General features: G+C 43.9%; 1 protein-coding gene across 4 annotated transcripts; it reads left to right on the top strand.

The window, feature by feature from the left end:
* Nucleotides 1-3,755: 3,755 nt before the first annotated feature.
* Nucleotides 3,756-22,091, top strand: LOC129631824 (ATP-dependent RNA helicase DDX19A). Of its 4 annotated transcripts, none has more exons than XM_055553077.1 (12): nt 3,756-3,845; nt 7,203-7,251; nt 10,115-10,165; nt 11,106-11,241; nt 13,436-13,528; nt 14,531-14,633; nt 15,013-15,127; nt 18,067-18,244; nt 18,601-18,838; nt 20,015-20,177; nt 20,620-20,811; nt 21,111-22,091. In XM_055553077.1, the coding sequence occupies exons 2-12, from the start codon at nt 7,203-7,205 to the stop codon at nt 21,170-21,172; spliced, it is 1,380 nt and encodes a 459-aa protein (XP_055409052.1). In that variant the 5' UTR covers nt 3,756-3,845; the 3' UTR covers nt 21,173-22,091. The 4 variants fall into 4 exon arrangements, with proteins under 4 accessions (XP_055409052.1, XP_055409051.1, XP_055409053.1 ...); XM_055553076.1 differs by lacking the exon at nt 3,756-3,845 and adding an exon at nt 3,852-4,000; XM_055553078.1 differs by lacking the exons at nt 3,756-3,845; nt 7,203-7,251; nt 10,115-10,165 and adding an exon at nt 11,535-11,595 and having other exon boundaries at nt 11,131-11,241.
* Nucleotides 22,092-25,832: the final 3,741 nt, after the last annotated feature.

The following is a 25,832-nucleotide window of genomic DNA, read 5'->3' as shown; positions in this document are numbered from 1 at the left end:
GGGACGTCTTTGGCAGTCCAGTGGCTAACACTTCCCCCTCCAGGGCAGGAGGTGCACAGCTGATCTCTGGCAGGGGAGCTAAGATCCAACATGCCACAAAAAAAAAAACAAAACATAAAGCAGGAGCAATATGGTAACAAATTCAGTAAAGACTTTACTAAAAAAAATTCTACACAGATTATTTACTCCTGACAACAGATATATTAGGATTCCTATTCTACAGATCAGGACACAGGCACAGAGGTTAAGTCACATGCCCTGTAACACACAGGTCAGAAGTAGCAAGACCTGGGCAGTCTGGCCCCAAGGCCCACATTCTTAACCACTAGACTGCACTGCATCATATACAAATATGCACATGTTTGGGACTACTTGTTTAGCACCTGTGTTCCCTTGAGATGAAGTTGAGCAAGGGTGGGAGGTGGGTAAAATCAGTCATCGCTGAACTTCTAGCTGTCAGCAGGAATGTTGCTGCTGTTAATGTGTGTTAATAGTGGAATATATTTTACATATTTTCTTTAAAAAAATTATCCCCACTTTTTCATACAATGTAAAAAAAACCGTTTGATATTTATAAATTAGTCATCAGACCTTTGTAGGAAAAATACAAACTTGGTCTGGCTCCTGCCACTATTCCTATTTTCTGAATCTTACAGCGTTCCACTTCCCCTTCCCCACCAGTACATACAGGCATCACAAGGGAGGAGGAGCAGTAATCCAAGAACAGAGCCGCCATCCTGTCGTGCCTGACACAGAGTCAGACCATGGTGCTTTCTCCTAATAAACAATGTAGCCTCTAAGCAGTAACTCCACTAATGGTGAGGATGCTGGGTATTAGACCAGCCACTTGGGAAGACAATATGCACATAATGTGTGCATGCCCTTAACCACTTGTTTTGATGAGTGATTAAGAACCGAGAAAACATTCTTAGCCCTCCACTTTTTAAAGTAAATTTACTACTACCTGTATTTCTTATATTTTATTTTCTCATTACACTGTTTTATTTTTAATTGACGTATACACAGACTGTAATGCACAAATATTAGGTGTATGATTCTACGGAGTTTTGACAATTATATACATATGTTTAACCACCAATTAAGATAAAAACATTATTTAAAAAAAAAAATTTCCTTGTTATCTAATGGGGGTGCAGCTGCTGACAAAATCAGTACTCACAAATGGTAGATAGAAAAGGTGCCTTTAATCAGAATGCCAGCAATCTGGGGAGATAGTGGATTCAGTGTCCCCAAAAAATTATCTCCGAAGATTCAGCTTGGCAATGAAACTTTTAAAGGGAAGTAATACCAGTTAATCACTGAGACATGGGGGGTCAGAGCTGTTGCCATTCCCCACTGTGTGCAGGCTCCTCAACTTTTTTAAAAAATACAAGCATCTTGTGGTTCCAGCTACTCTTATCAGGTAAAGATTCTTTTGCATTTCTTTTATTTTTTTAAAATTTATTCCTCTGGCTGTGCCGGGTCTTAGTTGTGGTACGTGGGATCTAGATCCCTGGCCACGGAAACTGCTCTTTCACATTGGAAGAGTGGTTTTAACCACTGGCCCACCAGGGAAGTCTCAACTTCTTTTCTTCTTCTAGCTGTAATCCTGTTCACACACTGATCACACAATTTGGGAGATTACTGAAGGGGAAGCTAGGGAAGATATCTAGTCACCAGTTAACTTACTTATTCCTCACTTCTACTTCTTTGATCTATAGAAAGAACCAAGTTAGGCAAGGTATTGTTTGATTAGAAGATTTCAAAGGTGTGCTTGGCCTGGAGATGAGTAGAGCCTGGGGATGCCTGGTTTAAAAGTTAAAGTATAGCTGTACTAAAGTGACAAGAGAAGAGGCTTCCTGCTGTGGCGGGCTTCCTGCAAAGAGCTGCTTACACTGAATCTCATATAAATGGATTATACATTTATGCATCTTGTGTCTGGCATCTTTCTTTCAACATAATGTCTGTAAGATTCTTCTGTTTCATCATGTGTATCAGTCTGTTCTGTTTTATTGCTGAGATGTATTCTATTTAATAAATATACTGAAATTTATTTATCCATCATCCTGTGATGAACATTTGAGGTGTTTCCAGCTTGGGATTATTATGAGTAAATCGCCAATGAATATCTGTGTGCAAGTCTTTATGTTTCATTTCTCTTGGATAGTAACTAGAACTTCTGGATCACAGAGTAAGCATAGATTTAACTTCTTGAGAAACTGCAGAACAGTTATGTAAAACCACTGCACCATTTTATATTCTCTTGAGAGGCTTGTGAGAGCTCCAGTTGCTCCTGACAGTTTCCTTGCTTGACCAACATTTAGTTAGGCTCCTGAACCTTCTCCTAGGCCCATCTGTGCACTTCTTTGTAAGATTCAGTTTTAGAGAGAACCACCCACCCTTGATATCTCATCACCCTCAATCTCTGGTCAGGTTCTTCATTCTCCACCATCTCCCAGGTGATGTCTGATCACGCTGGCCTGTCTTCAGCAAGAATCCCATTAAATTGGCTTAACAAAAATTCTCCTTACCCCTGATGTTTCATTTTAGTAATTTTCCATCCACCCCCCTGCTCCTTGACTATAAATTTCCACTTGCCCATGCTATATTTGGAATTGAGCCCAATATTTCTCCTCTGCTGAAAATTCCATTGCAGTCATCCTTATGCTTATGGCAATGGTCCTGAATAAAGTTTGCCTTATCATCATTAACAAGCGTCACTGAATATTTTTTTTCTTTAACACTCCACAACTTTACCAACACATAGTGGGTCAATCTTTAATTTTAGTCATTGTAGCCAGTGTGCAGTTGTATCTCACTATGACTTTGATTTGCTTTTCCTTAATAACTAAAGATTTCTTGTGCTTAGTATTTATTCCCTTATAAACAGGTCAGATCGTTCGGCACATTTTGACATAAATGTTGCAATCATTAGAAATGTGCTCCAGAGTAATATATTTTGAACTAAAATCTTTGTTATTCAGTCATACATTAAAAACTAATGAGAATCTACCATGTGTCATACACTTTTCTAGGCTCATTAATCAGCTGAGATTAAGAGATAAAATCTTTGCTTTTGTCTGAAGAGTTAATATTTTAATGGGGAGAGACAAAAAGTAAATTAGAAGCAAACAAATTTTTGATGGTATAGAAATGCTCCTTGAAGTGTTATCAACTAATAATAAAACATGCAAAACAACATATATCCCAAAGGAGGAGGAGAAAGGGGACTTAGGTAATTTACCTCATATGAGATTGACAGACTATAACAACATTAAGTGGGTAGTTGTGACGTTTAAAAATTCTTAGCCGTATAAAAAGTCAAATTTAAAACTGTACATGTACTTTGTTTACGACCATATAAAACACCTGTGTTTATGGACAGAAACTAGAAGGACCCAGAAGAAAAAGCAAACGCTGTTTGCGTGTTTTTTGTTCGCTTGCTTTGTGGTGGAATTACGGGGGCTGAAGGGCTTTCGGTGTCGCGCCGGGTTTTGCTGTCTTGCATGTTACCTCGTTCGTAACAGCAGAAACGGGCACCACACAGTTTTCTTCTGGGACTTTCCTTTGTGCAAAGCCTTACAGCTCAGAGACTCACACACTACAGGATGTGACAAACTTAAAAATAGACTGAGGTTTCTGCAATGTGACGTGAGGCAGAAAAGTGAGGGCGTGGAGTTTCACTCCACAGAACTTACGGATTTTAAGGCACGACGAGGCCGCTCCTGAGGCAGTCAGCGAAAGGGCGAGCTGGCGCAGGAGGGGCGGGGCAAAGCCCCGCGCGGCGCGGAGTGGTGACGTAAGGGAACTGACGTCATCTTCGCGAATCGCCGCTTCCGGCCCGCGTGAGTGTGGATCTGGCGCCTGCAGCTGGGCCGGGGTTGGTGTTGCTGCGCTAGCTGCTGTGTGTGGGTTTCCCGAGTCGGCCTTCCTCGCCAGGACCATGGCCACCGACTCGTGGGCCCTTGCAGTGGACGAGCAGGAAGCGGCTGTCAAGTCGGTCAGTGGCTTCAGCTCCAGGCGGGGCGAGCGTAGTAGGAGGGCCCAAGCTGACACTGCTTGTGGTCCGCGGAGCTGTCTGGGTTGGGCAGACCCGGGGCCTGCACACCCCGAAGGTTTGCTGCGGGGAGTCTCTTAGCCCTGATTTGCGGCTAAGGCGAAAGAGGCCAGTATGGAGACTTTTCCTTTGGTCCGAGCCAGTTAAAGGCTTTAACCTGTACTTGCTCTGGGTACTGTCTTTCCTACATTGCACCTCCTGCTCAGTGGGGATTTTAAGGAAAGGAACAGTGCTGATTCTCTTTTTCATCTGTTTTCTGAGTGATTCTATGTTACTCTTATTTTACCAGTTTTTAGATGCCTGCTTAACATTGTTGGCAGTTTGTATCACTCCGCAGAATAACGGATTCAGGTTTATATTTAGTGTTTCAATATGTTGCAAACGTTGCGGGAGGCACTACAAATTGTTTCATAGGTGTTTAAAGTGATACTTAATTTCATCATTGGTTCTTTAATTAATGAAGATCCATTTAACGGGAAGGTAATCATAGTGTAAACTGTGACTCTCTGTTCTTACCTCTTTAACGTATGTTGATTTGGTGGTAATGGATTACTGATTTTAAGAATATAGGGGTTCTTTCTTTGTGTTTCTTTTTGTAGTCTGAAGTCTTATGTAACCTTTTAATGCCTAAATTACAACTCTTTTCCAGTCACCATTTATTGCTTTGGAAAGATTGTCAGTTTCTCAGCAGGTAGTTGAAATGAACTAAATCCAGGGACGTATAGGAAGAAGCTTTATGGTCAAGTTAAGAAGGCTAACTGGTGGGAATTGTTGTGAAAATGGTAAGAGTCACGTTAGAAGTGAATTCTGAGTGGGAAGACGATGTTTATGAGTAAGAAAGTCAGGGAAATTCCTTGTGAAGAAGTTTATATTTGTGCTGGATATTACAGTAACTAAGATGAAGGCGAACAGCATTTTAGAACAGAATGTAACAAAGTGCTGGACTTGTACAGAGAATAGGAATCAGAATAATTTTTGCTGCAGCATAAGGTGTAGTAGGAGCAGTGTTGAAAATAGAGAGTGTGTTTTAGACCTTAACAAAGAACTTACAGAGGAGAGGCTTTATTTGAAAGGTTTGGGCAATTTTAAGGATACTGACAAGATTAGATCTGAGGACTAGCAAGAATTATTGGACTACAGAGAACAGACTATATTAGGAGTGGTGTCTAAAGAAAAGATCAGTGTGGAAATTACTCTAATAGTCCAGAGATAGAGGGCCTGCATTGAATGGTGAAAGTGTAGGTGAAGGGATGGACTTAAGAGATAATTGTGGAGGTATAAAGATTTAGATGGCTTCCATGGTAGCTTACTGGTAAAGAATCGGCCTGCCAATGCAGGAGATGGGGGTTTGATCCCTGGGTTGGGAAGATCTTCTGGAGAAGGAAATGGCAACCCACTCCAGTATTCTTGTTGGAAATCCCATGGACAGAGGAGCCTGGCAGGCTACAGTCCATGGGGGTCACACTAGAGTTGAACATAACTTAGCAACTAAACAACAACAACAAAAGATTTAGGAAAAAGAAGAGAAGAGAGATAAAGCATAGATTACAGTTTTCAACCTGGATCCCACAAGGTGGTATTAATAAAGTGCTGGGATTTCTTTGGAAGGAATGATGCTAAAGCTGAAACTCCAGTACTTTGGCCACCTAATGCGAAGAGTTGACTCATTGGAAAAGACTCTGATGCTGGGAGGGATTGGGGGCAGGAGGAGAAGGGGACGACAGAGGATGAGATGGCTGGATGGCATCACTGACTCGATGGACATGAGTCTGAGTGAACTCCGGGAGTTGGTGATGGACAGGGAGTCCTGGTGTGCTGCGATTCATGGGGTCGCAAAGAGTCGGACACAACTGAGCGACTGAACTGAACTGAATAACAGGTTTAGGGGAGTGGGAGGAACAGCAGATTTGATGTGTAGTGTGATGAGTACAGGTTTGCCAGTTCTGAATTTGAATTAAGGATACAACTTGGTAAGTACCTGTGTTGCAAGTCACCAAGAGGTGTCCAAGTTCAGTGGTTTCCTCAGAGGACTCACAGGACTCTGCATGTAACTGTACTCACAGCTGTGATTTATTGCAATGAAAAGCAAAATTAGCAAAAGGAAAAGGCCATGTTGAAAAGTCCAGAGGAAACCAGTCTCAAGCTTGCAACAATCCTCTCCTAGAGGAGTCAGAAGCTCCATTTTATTCCTGCTTAATTCCTCTAGCCACAGTTAGTAACGACACACAGGAAGTGTTGTCAAAGAAGCTCCTTAGAGACTATGCTCATGGTTTTTATTGGGGTCCTGCCACATGGTCATTCTTTGCCTCACAGGTACCAAAATTCCAGACTCCTGGAAGGAAAGCAGCTGTTATCATAAACCTCATATGTTTTTAGAAACATAGTTAGTGAACCCTTCAGCAGTTTTGGGAATGGTGGGAACCTTCTCATCATCCAGGCTCCCAGAAGCCTGCCAGGGTTCAGCTTTCCAAGCTGGCTTTCTGAAGGCTAGCAGTCAGACCTGCTGTGTTAAGTGCTGTGTATACAGTACCCATGAAGGATTTGGCACTGGAGTTCAGGCAGAATCAGAACAGGGGTGTAAAACTGACAGTTACCACAAATAAATAAAAAAGTATTGTAAAGGTTATGGTTTGTACTCTAGAGTTTAAAACTAATTTTCAGCATCAGGTATTCCCTAAAGACAGTTACTGAGAATTGGTTTCAAATCTTTTTTAACCTACAACCCTATGAATAATACAAATATAGACCTAAACATACTTGTATCTGGTTTTATCCATTCTGTTTCTTGAGTGGCTGGTGTAAATAAACGTTTTAAAACACTGCTTCCCAATGGTTGGGTAAGACCCCTTTTATTTTACCATTTAGACTTAAGTGCATTAGCCTGATAAATGTAATTGACCAATGAACAATTTGGGGGTTATGAGCCCCCAACCCACGCTGCAGTTGAAAATCCCCAAATAACATTGCACCTGCATATATATGGCCCCACATTCAACCAGCCATGGGTTGAGTAGTACTGTAGCATTTAACCTTGAATAAGTGAGCCCTTGAAGTTCAAACCCGATGTTTAACAGTCAGTTGTAACTCATGGTATTCTGTTATCAGGTGTCTCTGCTCTTAAGTGTTTCTTTTCATTCCCATTCAGATGAGTAATTTGCAGATTAAGGAAGAAAAAGTCAAACCAGATACCAATGGTGAGTCACAAGTAACTACAATCTACATGTGTGCTTCCGCTTTGTACTCTTAGCTGCAATGTGGAAAGCAGCTTTCACTTAGCACCTTTGGCAGATGTCAGCACCAGCTTTGAGAGCCAGTAAATTCAGTGTTGTCAGGCGAGTGTATTCTCCTCGGTTCTGTCTAGTCTGGACAAAAATTTGAAGCGATGGACGTTAGAGCCCTCGGCGTGTCATAGCTCTCGGGTCTTGGACAGACCGTGTTATAGTTCTTAGATCATTGTTACAGCTCCGTGTTACAGCTTTATTTTATTTAGAAAATAGCAGGAAAATCCATCCTCGAGGCGTGAGGGTATGCGGACCCAAAGACGCGAAGAGAAGAGTGGGGGAACGCGAGCACGCGGTGGGAGAGGGAGGGAGACCCCTGGCCCTTTGGCTCCTCTTTTTATATGTCTTTCCCTCCCCCCGGGTCTGCCCTATGTAAATTGGGCCAGCCAGGAGTGCTGTTTGTCCTACCTTAGGTCCTCACTCAGGGCCTCGGACCTTCCTTTGTTCTGTTTTCTCGGCTTTTCCCTTTCTTGTCTCTTAGCCACCGCCATTCTGGACTCCTGTTTCCTATTCTACCTACATAACAGTTTCATGAGTGATAAGGATAGATTAGTTTTCCAGATTAAAAAAAAAATTTACCTAGCTAGCTGTGCTGAGTCTTTGTTGATAGTGTTGCTCAGATCTTCTGTGTCTTGACTGTTTTTTGTTTGTTTGCTTTTTGGTCTAGTTCTTTCAGTTGTTGAAAGAGAGGTATTAAAATTTCCAACTGTAATTGGAATAGTCTATTTCTCCCTTTAATTTTGTCAGTTTTGGCCTCCTGTGTTTTACAGATCTGTCGCCAGGTACATTCACATTTATGTGTCCCTGATGAATGGATCCTTTTTTTAGAAATATCCCTATTTGGGCTTCCCAGGTGGCTCAGTGATAAAGAATCCACCTGCCAATGCAGGAAACCCAGGTTTGATCCCTAATCTGGGAAGAGTCCACATGGCGTGGAGCAGCTAAGCCCGTGCACCGTAACTACTAGCCTGGGACTCTAGAGCCCAGGAGCCGAAACTGCTGAGCCTGCATGCTGCAGCTGCGGAAGCCCACGTGCCCCAGAAGCTGTGCTCCGCACAGGACAAGCCACTGCAGAGAGAAGCCCATGCGCCACACTTAGAGAGTAGCCCTGGCTTGCTGATACTGGAGAAAAGCCAGCACAGCGGCAAAGCCCCAGCACAGTCCCCCCAAATAAATAAATACATAAATAAATAAAATTTTTTTTTTAATTAAAAAAAAAAAACTATCCTCCTTTATCTTTGGTGATGATTTTGTTCTTGAAATCTGCATTACCTGAGCTAATCCAACCTTCATATGCTTACAGGTTGCATCTCTTTCCATCCCCTGACTTTCAACTTATTTGTGTTTTTTTTTTTTTTAAGAATTTATTATTATTTTTTTTAATCTCAGTTTCATTTATTTATTTACTTTACAATATTGTATTGGTTTTACCATACCCTGACATGAATCCGCCATGGGTGTACATGTGTTCCGCATCCTGAACCCCCCCCCACCTCCCACCCCATCCCATCCCTCTGGGTCATCCCAGAGCATGAGCCTGGAGCACCCTGTATCATGCATCGAACCTGGACTGGTGATTCGTTTCACATATGATAATATACATGTTTCAATGCCATTCTCCCAAATCATCCCACCCTTGCCCTCTCCCACTGAGTCCAAAAGACTGTTCTATACATCTGTGTCTCTTTTGCTGTCTCGCATACAGGATTATCATTACCATCTTTCTAAATTCCATATATGTGCATTAGTATACTGTATTGCTGTTTTTCTTTCTGGCTTACTTCACTCTTTATATATAATAGGCTCCAGTTTAATCTACCTCATTAGAACTGTGTCTTTATATTTAAGTGCCTCTTGTAGGAGTATAATCTATAAAAATTTTGAATCATGTTGCATACCTGAACTAATACAATATTGTAAAATCAACTGTACCTCAATTAAAAACAAAAAATAAAGTGTGCCTCTTGTAAACAGCTAACAGTTGGATCTTGCTTTTTTTTAATCCATTCTAATAATCACTGTCTTTTTTTTTTTTCTCACTGTCATTTAATGGGAGTATTTTATCCATTTACATTTAAGGTAATTATTGATGCGGTTAGGTTTAGGTTAGCAATTCTACTATTTATTTTCTGTTTGTCCCCTCATATTTTGTTTCTCTGCCTCTTCCTGCTTTCTTTTGGGTTAATTGAATATCTTAGAGTTACATTTTAATTTATTTATAGGCTTTTGAGCTTTATCTCTTTGCATCAGTTTATGAGTTTTAGTAAAATTTTTCTTCATATATTTTCTGCTAGCTTTATTTCTAGACGGAGTATTTTATCTTTTAGTTGCTATTATAAATAGCATCTCTTCAGTAATATCTGTATTTATAAAAGCTACTGTTTTCCATTTATTTATTTTGTAGTCATTTTTAAGTTAATACTCTTAGTCATGCAAGTTTACAATCACATATTCTACAAAAAGTGATCATTTTACTTCTTTTTAACTTCTAATGCCTTTATTTTCTTTCTTACATCTCATTGTGTGTACTAACTTAATGGTATATTTTAAATTAGGTTAAGGAAGTCAGAGGTGACATCACTCTGAAGTCAACCAACATTTCTAGAAATTTGAATTTTCTTATGCACTAAACTTAGAATAAAAATCCATTAAACATAGAGAAACCCAACTATTTACATTTTGATCACTTAAATAAGGTCTGATATTTATATTGTCCTACCTTTTGAATGGATTTGATATTTGCCTTTCTGATTACGATAACTGCTTTCTTGTGTAGGTGTTATCAAAACCAATGCCACTCCAGAGAAAACAGATGAAGAAGAGAAAGGTAACTAATCTTTGAAACCCTGTCACCTAGGACTTGCCTCTCTGGAGCCAGACGCACTGTGAGTTATAAGATTGAGGAAATGAAGGGGATTCAGCCAAGGAGATTGAGAAAGTCAGTGAGATAGAACCAATAGAGGGTGGTGTCCCAGAGACCAGAAGAAGGAAGTGTTTCAAAGGTAGGGAGTCATGTATAGGTAATAAGTTAACAGAACTAAAAATTGGCTACTCAGTTGATTTAGCACGTAGAAGTCATTGATGAGTTTGACAAGGGGCTGTTGAAGTCAAGTGGGGAGATTAAATGAAAAAACCTCTAAGTGTGCACTCTGGGGAGAATAGGAAGTGGAGACCTAAGTATAGACAGCCCTGTGAGGGAATGCTCCATAAAGGAGCAGAGAATTGGGGCAGTAAGTGGATGGGCATGTAGGATAAAGGAGGAAGATTTATGATGAGAGATGGTAAAACGTGTACACATGCTGGGAGGAATGATGTAGTAGAGGGAGAAACAGAATGCAGGAGAGAAAGGTCACCACTGGGAGAAATGTCCTTGTCCACAGGACAGGACGGGGTCAGGAGCATAAGTGTCCGTCCACAGGTAATAGCAGCGAAGGTAGAGAGAGGACGCCCACAAACACAGGTGGGTGTGTGGGTTGTCACCACAGCGTGTGGAGGTGCTTCTGATTAGGTTTACTTCTCAGGGCAGTGAGAAAGTGGAGAGGTCAGAAACTGAAGAAAGCAGACGAGTGAACGGGTGGTGTATAGAAACAAAGGCTTGCCCAGCGACTCAGGAACTCAGCCCACTTGCGTCTAGGGATCAGGAGTTAAAGTGAGACTTGTTGGTGTGGTGGTGTTTTTCTCCCACCTTGCTGGGCTATCCAGGGGTGGGTGCAGACAAGGGGTTTGCCTGATGAGTATGAGGAAGATCTGTTGGCTTTTTCCTACAGAGGACAGAGCCGCCCAGTCCTTACTCAACAAGCTGATCAGAAGCAACCTTGTCGATAACACCAACCAAGTGGAAGTCCTGCAGCGGGACCCCAACTCCCCGCTCTATTCAGTCAAGTCCTTCGAGGAGCTTCGGCTGTGAGTATCTGTTCCTTTGAACGATGGATCCTTGCTAGTTCTTCTTTTTTAAGACTTAGTATCTCAGAGACCTTGTGGGAATTTTCCTTTCTCCTTTTTAAAAAGATCTTAATATATATTTACTTTCTTTGACTAGTTAATAATTCACATGATTCAAAAGTTTAAAAGTATGGAAAAGTGATGGTCTCCCTCCACCCTTGTCTCTTGGCAACCCAGTTTTCCTCCTTAGAGAATTTAAAATGCCACAGATTTATTCATCATAGCTGAAAGTCTTTTTTCTTTTATGCTCTTAGAACTTTCAATAAAATATTGGCTGACAGGTGATTTCTGGATGTCAGGAACATTTCTTATTAGGTAAGCCCTTTTGTTAGACTATAGGGTTTACAGTGTTAAGAAAAGTTTATCTACTTTTCTAAAATCTGTCCAAAAAGGCTGTGCAGGATTCCTCGTAACTATAGTGAAAATCAGCCTTCATTGTTACAGAATTTTTTCCAAAAATCGGGAACCCAGGATCCAGCCTTAAGTGTGTACATTTATGGCACTGTGCTGAGAATGACTTCTAACATGTCCTTCCTCGAAACACAGAGAATTGCATAACATCATGCCAAGTTTTCCGTTCCCTTCAGTAAGTTAGTAAAGAGGCATTTATGGGTCATTGGTTTATGTACATGACACTGCTGGGTGTTATGAGTAATACAAGATGTAGCTACTGTTCCTGCTGCTTGCCAGCACCCAGATCATAGACAGAATAGCTGGTGAATAAGAAAGTGGTGATATGAATGGATTCTTTGTCTTGTTCATTGCCCACATGTAAACTTAGAGTCAAAGAACTAACTAGAAACCAAATCAAGGTGTTAACGAAGCAATAGCTAAGAATAAGGTTTTTAAAGTGTGCCCTTTTTTTTCCCCCAGGAAATTATACTTTTCTATGTGTATTTTCTCTGTCAAGGGCTTTTTTCAGTAAATTTGTCATCTCTGCTTCTCTTCATAAATTCTGTCAGAGCAGCTTGATGTCTTTCCTAGTATCAGTGGTCTTTCATTTAAAGGACTGGAGCTCTCAGGTCAACCAGTGATGAATTGGCCTCTGAAAAGGCAAGTTCTTTCTGATTTAATTGTTAGTAGCCAAACGAAACAAAGAATAAAACCTAGGCCACCTATATACTTGGTCTATTTTGTACTGAAAAGATATGCAAAATAAAAGGAAAATAATGAGCCACTGAAAGTTCCTGGATCACTTGAGTCCTCTTTCAGTAGTGACTTTGTTTCCTTGGCAACTAAATCAGAACCTGTCAAGCCTCACAGCCTTTTCTTCCAAATGAAAGTACGTTAATTTTCAAAGTTCTTTGTGTCTGAGAACCACCAGAGGCCAGAAGAACTACCTTTTAGAGAGCCAGTTGAACTCTAAGGAAGGCTTAGAGAACATTCTTGCCTTGGTTTGATGTTTCTTTAATAATAATCTGGTGTGATTTTTGTTAAACATCCTGTCAGTTTAGAAGTAGCAGAGAGCTTATTACAAATGTGCTATAAGAACAGCTTTAATTGATATTTGTTGTGTAGCTACTTATATAAGAAGTTTTCTAGTCTTGATTTTGACTAGACATAGTAAATCTGAGCAGTTGTAAAGTTCAGTACGATAGCTGAACTTCCTTTACCTATCTACTAGAAACTGGCTGAATTGATTTCCTTACCCCTCAGTTGTCCTGAGTCCTTGTGCAGCTGGCTTTTTTTGGAAGGCCCATGGAACACAGCATGCCTGTGGTTCAGTGGAGTGCCCGCACTGAGAAATGAGAACCGAAGTCTCATTCCCTAAAGGGACTTCTGTATCTTAGCGATTTAGTAAGTAAGCAGTGTTTGCTTTTAGATATCTTGCATAATTCATTTTATACTATGAATTAATAGGAACCATTCCTACAGTATCCAGGCCAATCAAATTTGTGGGTCTACTGAAAGATGAATTTCTCTTAAGAAAGGAAACTACCCTGGATTTTATAAATTGCATAATAGTTTCATATCAAGATTTAGTAGGGAAAGATGTTGGTTTTGTTTTTAGTTAGTATTTTTTAAGACACAAGAAAATATGTCTGACGGAGATAGAAAATATCACCCTTTGCTAGATATAGGGAAAAATAAAATCTTAGGTCTTTAAAACAGTTGCAGGAACTAGGAACCATCCTCTCTCTCCCCGGCCTCCTAGGAAACCACAGCTTCTCCAGGGAGTCTATGCCATGGGCTTCAATCGGCCATCCAAGATACAAGAGAATGCATTACCCATGATGCTTGCTGAGCCGTAAGTATACAGACCCTGGTACACGTCTCCAGGATGGGGTTTCACATCTCCCACCAAGAGTGTAGTGTTCCTGAGCATAAGATGAGCCATTGGGAGCAACAAGCTTCTTCAGGGAAACAGCTAGGACGGTGGTGAGAGAGTCAGGTGCAATTCAACACAGTTTCTGCCTTTTCCACTTAATAAAAACTGATAAAGTCAGTGCCATTTTAAACACTTTTTAAAATAATTTTGAAAATTTTGAGGCCTTCAAAAAAGTATCAGGAAACATGCCAGTAACATTTCTTTAACGCATCCTGCTGAGAAATAAAGCATCATTAACCTAGTTGACAGATGTAGTCCCCGTGTGACCCTCTCCACTCACAGCCCCCTCCCCGACCCAAGAGCGCGTCACGGAAGTGGGGCATCATTTCTCCTTTTACTACATACGTATGTTTCCCTAAGGATCTAAAGAGTAGTTGGCATATTTTTAAACCTTAGATAAATGGTATCATACTTTACATAGCAGCTTTTTTCATTCAACTATATTATTTTTCTTTTTTAATGATGAAAATGCCACCTGTTCCCATGACACTGAATTACATGAAGTGAAATATGAAAGTTTCCTCCGAAGCATCTGACTTAGTATCTCACATTTTCCATAAAGGTGAGAAAAGGGAGCACACAGAAGGAGCCGAGTCCTGAAGACACATCATGCAGTAAGATTTGCCCAGATCTTACTCTGCGGTCTGAATTCCCATTGGCCTCTTGGGGTATAAAACTAGGGAACTCTAGCTGCACTAGAGTCTAGAATGAATATTTTTTAGTGTGCACCCATCTAAAATAATCGTCATTTCCCTTAATATTTAAGCAGTTTTTTAACAACATATAAAAAAATTATCATTGTGCTCAAGGCAGAAAACCTGAATGAGGGGAAAAGCCTTTTCCTACTGCCCAGAAAGAGCACTTGGACACTTGATTGTTTCTAACCAATGTTATCCTCATCTCTGTTCCTCCTGGGTCCAGCCCGCAGAACCTGATTGCCCAGTCGCAGTCGGGTACTGGTAAAACGGCTGCCTTTGTCCTGGCCATGCTCAGCCGGGTGGAGCCAGCAGAGAGGTACCCGCAGGTGAGGGGGTCTTGGGGGCTCTGGAAGGGCAGCGCCATCTGGTGGGGGATGGTGATTGACAAGGGCATCCCTGGTGGAATCTGAATGCTTCTGATGCCTCAGACTGTTGCTCAGGCAAAGCCCAATGGCACAACAGGCCCTTGCATGGGTAGAGTTGATTCAAAGCAGCAGCCTTAAACGTGGCTTCTGACAGCATCTGCCAAGCCAGGCCTCCCTGCTGAAGGCTTCCGCCTACAGCTGACACGCAGGCCTGGTTGAAGAGGATGGGGCTCCCCACACTGTTCAGGTGGTACTGATACCAGGGTTCCTGTTGCTCTAGAACCTGCTGTCTGCTACCACAAGGCTTTTCTAAACTCATCTCCTGTGATCTGCCCGTTAGTGTCTGTGCCTCTCCCCGACGTATGAGCTGGCGCTTCAAACAGGAAAAGTGATTGAACAAATGGGCAAATTTCATCCAGAACTAAAGCTTGCTTATGCTGTTCGAGGCAATAAATGTGAGTATAAAAGGGCAAGACCCAGGTCGTGAGCTCAGGCAGCGGGTGGGGTGTTTGAATTTTGAAGATGAGGTGATGATATTCAACTTTCTGGTTCAGTCTGACCTTGGAGCCCAGCATGGATTTCAGCAAATTTATTTTATTTATTTATGTATTTATTTATTTACTTGTCCATTTCTTAATAATTCTTTACACTCTTAAAATAAGATTTTAAGTTGTTAAAAAAAAATCCCTGCCTGAGTCATGGGTTCTTAAAGTGTGGAGTGTTTCCCTGAGGAGGCAAGGTTTGAATTCAGCATCCAGAGTTCTGAAAGCTGCCTCCAAGAGAGTAAGCAGGGAGGATGGTAGGTTGGATCCGATCCCTTTCCTCAGTAAACAGCTTTAGTAACAGTGATCTAAGAGCATGTACAGTTCTTACCAAATCAGGAATCCTTCCACCAATTCTTTTTTCCGCAGAATGTAGAGAATGTGGTTAAAATAGGAGGACAGGTAGAAAATTGGTAATGGGGAAGTTATCAGAATATATAAAACTACAAATCAACTAGAAAAAAATAGTCATTCTAATAGGAAAATGGACAAAAGAGGCCGAGGTGAACAGACCCCTCACTAAAGAAGGAATTCAGATGGCTGGTCAATGGGGAAGACGAACAGCTTCATTAGTCATCAGGGAGACATCGGTTGAAACCACTATATGCCTCTCAAAGGGTAGAAATGAGGGAATCTGACAAACCAAGTGTTGGCCAAGATGTAGAACTGGGAAGCTCACGTGCTCCAGTGGGGAGTATACACAGGCACACTCACTTCAGGAAGCAGTGGGCATTACCTAGACAAAGAGAAGAGGGACGTCCCTTCAATTTAGCCATTTATAATCGCCTCGAGCACCGATTCTTAAACCTTTCGACTCTTACACTCTTAAACATTGTTGAGGGCCCTAAGTACTTATTTTGGAAGAATATGAAGAAAATCGAGCCTTTCTTATAATTTCAGTTACTGTTTTTAGGATGCCATACCAAAACCCAAGTGGTAATTATGTAAAAGATAATTGCCATGTGATATTTGAAATCATATTAATGACCTCTTCATACTGTTACATTAAAATCCCTTGGTCTCCCTTGCACTTTGAATGCATCTTTTGTGCAATAATAATTTTCTAACATTACACCTTGGTCATTTGGGAAATACCAAATGTCTTACCGAGTTTCGCTGAGAATGTTGACATATTTCATTATACAGAATTTTAAATAGCATTTAAAATACATTAATATCACCACCAAACAACTCAGAGGAGTTTACATACAGAGAAACTCTCAAGTTTACAGCAACACTACAAGTTTTCCAAAATTCTAATTTTCTCTTACACTTTAAGTGTTACCATGACAGCAAATAACAGTCGATTTTTTTCACTGAAAAGTCAGGCTCTCCTTGTTCATTTCTAAGAAAGTGTGTATCAGATTCCCGACTTAATTTTCTATAGTTTGTCAATCAACGAACAAAAATGGTTAGTACAGTTCACATACAAATGATCACACAAGGCCTTTTCCTGGAGAAAAGCATCATGTTTCAGCGTGCAGCAACAGCACTTTAACCAGAACTTATTGGTATCTCTGTGTGTTTGATGTCTCAAACTGACCGGCGCAACTAAGCGTGGTGTACCAGGACCTTGTGACAGCGTGGGTCTCCTCTAGATCGTTTTATAATAACGGGACCTCACTGTGTGTGAGGGATTAATGTATTGCTCTGTATTAATTATATATTAAATATATTAATAACTACTTAGTGCCCCATTTTAAAGCTCAGTGGAGACGATCACAGTGTGCAGTCACAGTGTGCCGAGCTCACTGAAACTCTCACAGTGGAGCTGATGTATTCCTAACCAGAGTCCCCTTCTCAAATTTTAAATTTTGTTTTTAAAATTTAAGTTAAAAACATTCACGTGTTTCAAAATTAAAAAGGGTATATGGTAGAAACTTTTCTTCCTCCCAAACCCTTCAACCATTTGGTTCTCCTTCCTAGAGCACCCATGGAGAAGGAAATGGCAACCCACCCCAGTATTCTTGCCTGGAGAATCCCATGGACAGAGGAGCCCGGTGGGCTACAATCCATGGGGTTGCAAGAGTCAGACACGACTGAGTGACTAAGCACAGGCCCACGCACATATGCATACAGGATTGATTCCTAATAGTGCAAGTTCTGATCAAAGGCTACAGGCATTAGTCAATTTTTTTTTAGTGTTCTAAATTTCTTTTGGGGAGGAAGGGGGTGCAGCGGGCGACAGTTGACACATGGCATGCAGGTTCTTACTTCCCCAACCAGGGTCTTGAACCTCTGCTCCCTGTGGTGGAAGCATGGGGTCTTAACCACTGGACCACCAGGGAAGTCCCATGCAGTAGTAATTTTGATAGATGAATAAAGCAGTTTCAGCTCCTACCAGCTGTAGTTGGAGAGTAATGTGCTGTTGTGATTTTTTTTTCTAATAGAATTTGTATTTAGGAAAACCGTCTACACAATTACAATGGAGAAGGAAATGGCAACCCACTCCAGTGTACTTGCCTGGAGAATCCCAGGGATGGGGGAGCCTGGTGGGCTGCCATCTGTGGGGTTGCACAGAGTCAGACACGACTGAAGTGACTTAGCAACAAGGCAAAAAAATCACTGGGCCAGAATCCTAGGACTCAAAACTACCAATTTATAAGGAAATCAGTGAAGCATGAGTAAAGGGATGATATAAAAAGAATAAGAGTAATGCTAAAGAGAAAGAGCTGGATGACGGGAAATTATAGGAGGAAGTAGGTAAAGGAAACTAACATGCATGGAAGATTCACTGTACGATTTGTTCCCAACCACAGTGCGGTGAGACAGGCGTCATCATGGCCGTTTTATAGCAGAAGAACCCAAAGTTTTAGATTAAAATGCCCACAGAACACATCTTGTCTCCACAGTGGAAAGAGGTCAGAAAATCAGTGAGCACATTGTCATTGGCACCCCGGGGACCGTTCTGGACTGGTGTTCCAAGCTCAAGTTCATCGACCCTAAGAAGATCAAGGTGTTTGTTCTGGACGAGGCTGACGTGATGATAGCCACTCAGGGCCACCAAGATCAGAGCATCCGCATCCAGAGGTAGGGCCTCGAGCCAGGAGGGACTTCTCGGCTCCCGACCTGCAGTTCCTGCTCCTGTTCCCTCACACTCCCCTTCTTGCCCCTGCCAGGCTTTTCGCAGCTCTCAGGGGCATTTGTTTGATGGGCCATTTCCATGTCAGCGCTGAGCACGCCCCCCACCCAGGTTAAGGAGGGAGACTCAGGGACTCTCGGTCACCCGTCCCTGCCCCACGTCTGCTCCCCCTTCTTCCCCACAGCTGCTCCCCGCTGCCCCTTCCTGGGGACGCAGGTCATCAGGCCTGGGGAGGCTGTGCCCTGGTCCTTCCAGGGAAAGCCCGGGTCAGGGTCATGCTGGACACCTGGGCCTCCCCTTGCAGGATGCTGCCCAGGAACTGCCAGATGCTGCTTTTCTCTGCCACCTTTGAAGACTCTGTCTGGAAATTTGCTCAGAAAGTGGTGCCCGACCCAAACATCATCAAACTGAAGCGTGAGGAGGAGACACTGGACACCATCAAGCAGTATTATGTCCTGTGCAACAGCAGAGACGAGAAGTTCCAGGCCTTGTGTAATATCTACGGGGCCATCACCATTGCTCAAGCCATGATCTTCTGCCATGTGAGTAGCAGCAGCAGCAGCAGGCTGCCTGCAGGGTAGGGGGGCGGGGAGGAACTCCACGTAGGGGACCAGGTTCCTTCCCTGGGACTGGAAGAAAAATGGTTTGTGAAGATGGAAGGAACAGTTTCTTCATAGTATTCCAAGGTTTATCTGTAGTCTAAGCATAGCGTCTCCTGAACTTAAATGCCATGTGTAGGTGATACATTAGATTTTCGCCCAACTGAATAAAACTGATATTTGTAGGGAAAATAAGAAACTAAACAGGGTGACTGGCTAGAAAATTAAAATAAGTAGTTTTCCAGTCTCAAACTGAAAACACTTAGAAATTGGAAGGATAGACCCCATTTATAGTGGCTAGTGTAATTTTTCAGGAATGTGTAAGATCACCAAAGAAAGCATCAAAATGCTGTTATGGGATATAAGAATAAGACAGCTTTTACTCTATTATTGGAATACTTGTAAATTTTTTTTAAAAATTGTCAAGAGTGGCATCCTTCTCCCAAACTCAGACTGAAACTTTGAAGCCCACAGAAAAGATGAAAACAATATGAAATGAGGACTGTTATGCCCTTTCCCTGGTGTCAGCATTTAGCCACATTTGCTCTGCCCATAAGCTTTTGTGTAGGGCTGTCTGTACTTTTTCTTTCTGCTGACTTTAAAGTCAGTTGTAGATATCAGTTGTAGATATCCCACCTAAACGCTTCCTAAGAATGAGACGTGGTCCTGCACGAGCACAGCACCACTCTCACACCTTTCATGATGCCGCCCCTCTGAAGTCCATCCATATGCCACCTTCCCCATGTATACTGAAATGGCCTTTTTGGCTTTTGGTTGTTGCTGTTAAGCCTAAGAGCCAGTAGAGATTGTTGCATTTAGTGTTGTGTCTCTTGAGACTCCCTTATTAGAGAACAGTTTTTCCACCTTTCATGACATGGACATCTTGAAGAGTCCAGCCAAGCTAGTAATTAGTCTTTAGATGTCTCTGAGTTTTTCCCCCTGTGGTTATATCAAGGTTAAATATTTTCTAAGACTTATCACCCAGGTGACTTCCTTTATACCACATCATGTTAACAATTTTAGGACATTTAACTCTTAACTGCTAAGGTTCAGTGGTCTTCCAGATCAAAAATATTCTCTTAAGGTACCTTCATTCCTCAAACATTTTCTTGCTTCCAGACCCGCAAAACAGCTAGCTGGCTGGCTGCGGAGCTCTCAAAAGAGGGCCACCAGGTGGCTCTGCTGAGCGGTGAAATGGTGGTGGAGCAGAGGGCTGCAGTGATTGAGCGCTTCCGAGAGGGCAAAGAGAAGGTTCTGGTCACCACCAACGTGTGTGCCCGTGGTAAGCAGAGACTGGGTCCTGGCCCGCCAGGCTCGGGGCAGCAGAGAGATCTTCCTGTGTGGGAGGCTGCGATGGTTTGAGGGAGATGCTGTTTTGTGGGCCAGCCTGTGGGGCTCCCTCAGTGGAGGAGAACGTCCACAGAAGCCGGGAGCCCTGGCTGGTGGCCAAGGACGGCGCCTGCTCTTGTGGCCCCAGTGCCACATCAGCTGCTTCTCCAGATCCTCGGATCCAGCAGAGGCTGCGCGACTGATGCCGGAATTTGGCCAGCACCGGGACGGTCCCGTCTTCTCCCTCTGGGTTCTGCCACCTGTCCGTGTCCCAACACCAGAGCTGGCCTGTCGCAGACCCTGCCTTCCGCCTGAGCTTGGTGAGGGTGGGCCTGACTGGGCGGCGGCGATTTCTGTCTCTGTCCTCACTCCCGTCCAACTCTTCCCTCACGCAGGTATCGATGTGGAACAGGTGTCTGTCGTCATCAACTTTGACCTCCCAGTGGACAAGGATGGGAACCCGGACAACGAGACCTACCTGCACCGGATCGGGCGCACCGGCCGCTTTGGCAAGCGGGGCCTGGCCGTGAACATGGTGGACAGCAAGCACAGCATGAACATCCTGAACAGAATCCAGGAGCATTTCAGTGAGTCTCGGGAGAGCCCCCTGCCAGGGCCAGGTCACAGGGCCGGGCGGGGAGCCGGGAGCGGGTGTCGCCATGGCCCCGAGATGCCCTTCCCCGAGACAGGAGGTTCTCCCCGCACCCGGAGCGCTCAGGGCCGTGTGCCCGCCCAGTCCCAGGCACCTCCGGGGCTCAGGGAGGCCTGTGGCGGGGGCGGGCATGTCCCAGGGAGCCCCGGGTCCTCCCCGCCTGCTGCCCCTCCCCTGCCTGCGTCCCCTGTGATCTGTGCGGGGCTCTCTCTGAACCCGCCTCTCTTCCCTCAGATAAGAAAATAGAAAGACTGGACACGGATGACTTGGACGAGATTGAGAAAATAGCCAACTGAGCAGCTCCTGCAGTCGCTGTGCCGGCCCCGCCCGGGACACGAGTGCTTCCACGGCGCAGCCTGACCATCCCGTGAGGATGACGGCACGAGTAGACAAACTGCCTACCTCATCTGAAATTATGTTTGGACTTGACAGAAATTACCCAAATTATTCAGGAAGGTAGAAGAAAAAAATCTGAATTTTGGAAAATTGAGTCCTTTTCCTCCCATCCCTTTTTGAAGCCACGGTTTCCCCCATCTTTATAATAATGTGGTCACTATTGGTAACCGCCGGCTGCAGGAGCCACTGCCTGTTTTCTGGCCAGGGGTGTTCAGACTGCCTCCAGGCCCTGAAGCAACAACAGAGGCGCAGCCTGGGCCCTCCGTGGATCCACTGGTGTCCCTGCTGATTGCTTTCCCTCTGTTCTCTGTAGAGGAATTCCACCCTCTCCCGGGGTGAGCGTCTTGGCTCCCTTTGTACACCTCAGGTTTGGGGGGAACACGAAGTCAGTGAACTGTCTTCAGAGGCGCTGGCCTGGCACAGCTGGGTGACCCAGGGCTGCCTCCGCTTCCTGCAGTGGCTCTGTCTGCTCAGGTGCCTGGTGTCCCAGCTGCCGACGTGGTTTCTGACACACACACCTGGCCGGGTGAGCTCTTACCGCGGACGTCACACTATGCCTGGACGTGAGCAGCAGAGTTTGGAGAGGAAGTTACGACCAAGTGAAAGCTCTTATGATGCCGTTCATCCGTAACAGTGGACCTGCTGCTTACTCGGATTCATCACTGTCTGTATGAATAAGGACGGACTAATCAGAGCTATACCCATCATCCACTATGTTAAAAATTTTAAAAATAATTATGGAACGCTTTACTAACCATGATTTGTTGTTTTTACTTGTATTTTTCTGCTTATTAGACTAATATATGCTCATTAAAAAGGTGTGTGTGTGTGTAATTTATAAAGTGCACGTGTCCTGGTCCCCACCTCTCTCAGTTCACCACTGCTAGCAGCTTGGTGAATATTCAGCATATCGCCTTCTGTTTCACTATGTCAACCTACTTCTCTTTTACAAAACGTGAGCATTCTGCTCACATTGTGCGGCCTGCCTGCTCACTCACCCATGTGTCTCGGACATGTGACATGGCTGTGCCTCACTCTCCATCGGCACCTTTCCAGGATGTAGCTGCCCCCGCATTTGCGTCCTGGCTCCTAGTGACAAGCACTGGGTTGTTGCCCACAGCAAATGCTGGTCCCGCTCCTCTCTGCGCCACTGAGACCTACTCAGGATGTGTTCCTGGAAGTAGAGTTGTTTGGTCAAAGTGGAGATGCTTAACATGTTAACACATTGCTAATGTAGCCTGCTGAAAAGTTTTTATCAATATGTCATTTCATTGATAACAAAAGTACCTACTACCTGCTTGCCAACCCCCCTCCATATTAATTTTTAAAATTTCAAGTCTGAGCAGCAAAAATAGATTACATAATTGCTTCTTTTAAAACTTTAACGATATTTGGGTTTATTGGTATTTATACCAGCACCTGATGCTTTTGAACTGTGGTATTGGAGAAGACTCTTGAGAGTCCCCTGGACTGCAAGGAGATCCAACCAGTCCATCCTAAAGGACATCAGTCCTGGGTGTTCATTAGAAGGACTGATGTTGAAGCTGAAACTCCAATACTTTGGCCACCTGATGTGAAGAGCTGACTCATTTGAAAAGACCCTGATGCTGGGAAAGATTGAAGGCAGGATAAGGGGACGACAGAGGATGAGATGGTTGGATGGTATTACCGACTTGATGGACATGGGTTTGGGTGGAGTCCGGGAGTTGATGATGGACAGGGAGGCCTGGCAGGCTGCGGTTCATGGGGTCACAAAGAGTCAGACACGACTGAGCGACAACTGAACTGATACCAGCACCTCTTTTGGGGGTGCTGCCCATTCCTGTCTCACCATTTTGTTACCGGCTTGTTTGACCTCTGTGAGTTATAGCCACCTTTCTACCTTAGGGAAGTTAGACTGTCTTGAGTGGTAGATGTTTTCCTAGTTTGTCTTTACAAAATCATTTTTTCTTAATATTACACAAAAGTTTAACTTTGGTAGTCTTGCTGCTGCTGCTGCTGCTGCTAAGTCGCTTCAGTCGTGTCCAACTCTGTGCGACCCCATAGACGGCAGCCCACCAGGCTCTGCCGTCCCCTGGATTCTCCAGGCAAGAACACTGGAGTGGGTTGCCATTGCCCTCTTCATTGTGTGAAAGTGAAAAGTGAAAGTGAAGTCGCTCAGCCGCGTCCGACTCTTAGCGACCCCATGGACTGCAGCCCACCAGGCTCCTCCATCCATGGGATTTTCTAGGCAAGAGTACGGGAGTGGCTTGCCATTGCCTTCTCTGTTGGTAGTCTTAACATTCATTTTTAAGAAATCTGGATTTGGTGTCGTGGCCAGAAAACCTTTCCTCATTTCAGTATTATAAATTACTTACTTATGTTTTTGTACGTCTTAAGATGATTTGCCTGCCTGATTTTCTGTGAGCGATTACTATTACCTATGGGTGAGTGGATGGCAGAGCTGTGTGTGCATGGGTCAGAGTTGAGACCGAGCGACAGGGTCCAAATGGGACCGGACGTGAGAGAGTCCTGGGAGTGAAGCAGGCAGACAGTGACCGCAGGTTATGAGGGGCGCACGAGAGCCACGGGTGTGGGAAGGGCTCTGATAAGAGAAGTTGGGTGAGAAGGGCAGCAAGGGTCCAGAAAGGCTGCAGACAAGGCAGGGTAGGGTGACGAGGAGAAGGTGTGCGGGTGCTCAGAGGGAAATGAGGAGGGAGAAGAGGCCTGGTGCAGAGCCAGCGTTCCGGTTAGGTGACATCCACGTGGACCCAGAAACACAGCAGCGATACAGAAAAGGCAGAGCCAGAGAACATACTGCCTGACCCCCAAAAACGAGGTGAATACTTCTGTGGATCAGCAACCGGGAGAAATGCAGTGTGCTAAGCAGGGCTGAAGCCAGAGCTTGCTGTGCTCCCATCTGGGGCAGAGCAGCTGCCGGCCAGCAGGTGCCATGGAGCCGAGGACCCAGGCAACACTGCACACGAGATCGGAACCCAAGGCAGCATCACTGCTCGGATGGTGCTGGACAGGAGCTTCACCTGCCTGCCCGCTGGATGCAGACTTCCATCAAGATGCAGGCCCTGGAGGCAGGGAGGAGGACTTGGACCCTGTCCTGAAATAAGAACACAGCCAAATTTCAATAGATGTACACAGTAAGACTATTCCTGGATGTTCCTGACTAGTTAACTCTTGACACTTTCCCCCAACTCCTTCCATTGAAAAAAACTATTTTTTAAAAATAGACTTGATTTTTTTTTAGAATAGTTGTAAGTGTATAGAAAGAAAAGGCAAAAGAAGGACTGAACGCAGATCCCTCGGAATGTAGACACTCACTGTATGTTCTTTTTACTTTAAGCCTTCTCCCTAGAGAGAAGCCATATTACCGGCAAGAGCCTGTAGTCTTCTCAAAAACAAAAACCAGCTGTTGGATGAAAGGTATTGTTTCTATATTCTTGGAATATATGGAATTCCATATGGAATATGGAACGGGCTGGCCCTGATACACACAGTTCACTGAGTGTAAGGGGAAGGGGCGTCTTTTTGCATTTTTGCGTTAGTTATCACACAGACATAGACTCACTGCAGAAGCTGTGATTTTTCTGGAAGGGTAGTGAGAAGGACCATTGATTCCTAACTCACGCTCAGGAAGGAAAAATTTGATTTTTAAAAATGTTTTAGGGTTTCACCCTTCCCCTCTGCAAGCCAGGAATGATGTTTTCCTACTGTGCCAAGCATGTCACAGGAAGGAGTTCCTTGCCTGCCGAATGGCAGTCCCCAGCTGTTCGTTCCTGTGATAGATAAATAAAATACTTAATCATGTCCTGCCTTCTCCCCTGGCATCCAGCAGAGTGCCAGCCAAGTGTGTATCCACCTACCCCTGGCCAGGCCATAACTACTCCAAGTGTTTCTCTCCAAGGAGCCCTCTGTATCCAGACAGCATTACTGCTCACCCAAATATGGCGCCTCTCTTTAGAGTACACATTCTTAATGGATTGAGGCATGGCCGTGGGACTTCTCTGGCATCAAGGAAATGTGAACTTCTTGACAGAAGCATTCAAAGACAGCCTGTGGCTCACCAGATTCTTTTTTTCTGCCCCTGAAACAACAGACCCACCCCCAGATGGTGCCACTGTCTGCCTGGGTCCTGAGTGGTCTGAGGAACACAGCCCCTGATGGAAACACAGCTTGTGAGAAATAAACTTTGTTGTTTTAAGCCAGTGCCAGTTGGAAAGGTGTTTGTCATTGCAGCACAGCCTAGCTTATCCTTACCATCCCTCCCTGCCTTGGAAAAGCTGGTTCCCTGTCCAGGCACCCTAATGTCAACCCAGAGAGCAGGTATGTTCCATCCAGGTACACAAAATTCCCAAGCAGCTTCTTAATCCATTATTTTAGAAGAGAGAACAAGTCCCAATTATTTAAAAAGCCTCCATCGTGACAGAGAGCCGTTTAAAAAAAATGAGAAAAAAATCAGCTCTGTGGAGACAGGAAAACTGAGGAAGAAAAGGGTATCTGCTAAGTATGCAATTAAATATCACACTTAGCTAACTTTCCTTTCCATGAGCTTACTGAAATTATAGG

Source organism: Bubalus kerabau, chromosome 17 (genome assembly GCF_029407905.1).
Source record: "Bubalus kerabau isolate K-KA32 ecotype Philippines breed swamp buffalo chromosome 17, PCC_UOA_SB_1v2, whole genome shotgun sequence".
NCBI lineage: Eukaryota > Metazoa > Chordata > Mammalia > Artiodactyla > Bovidae > Bubalus > Bubalus kerabau.
This window is presented reverse-complemented; position numbering and strand designations above follow the sequence as displayed.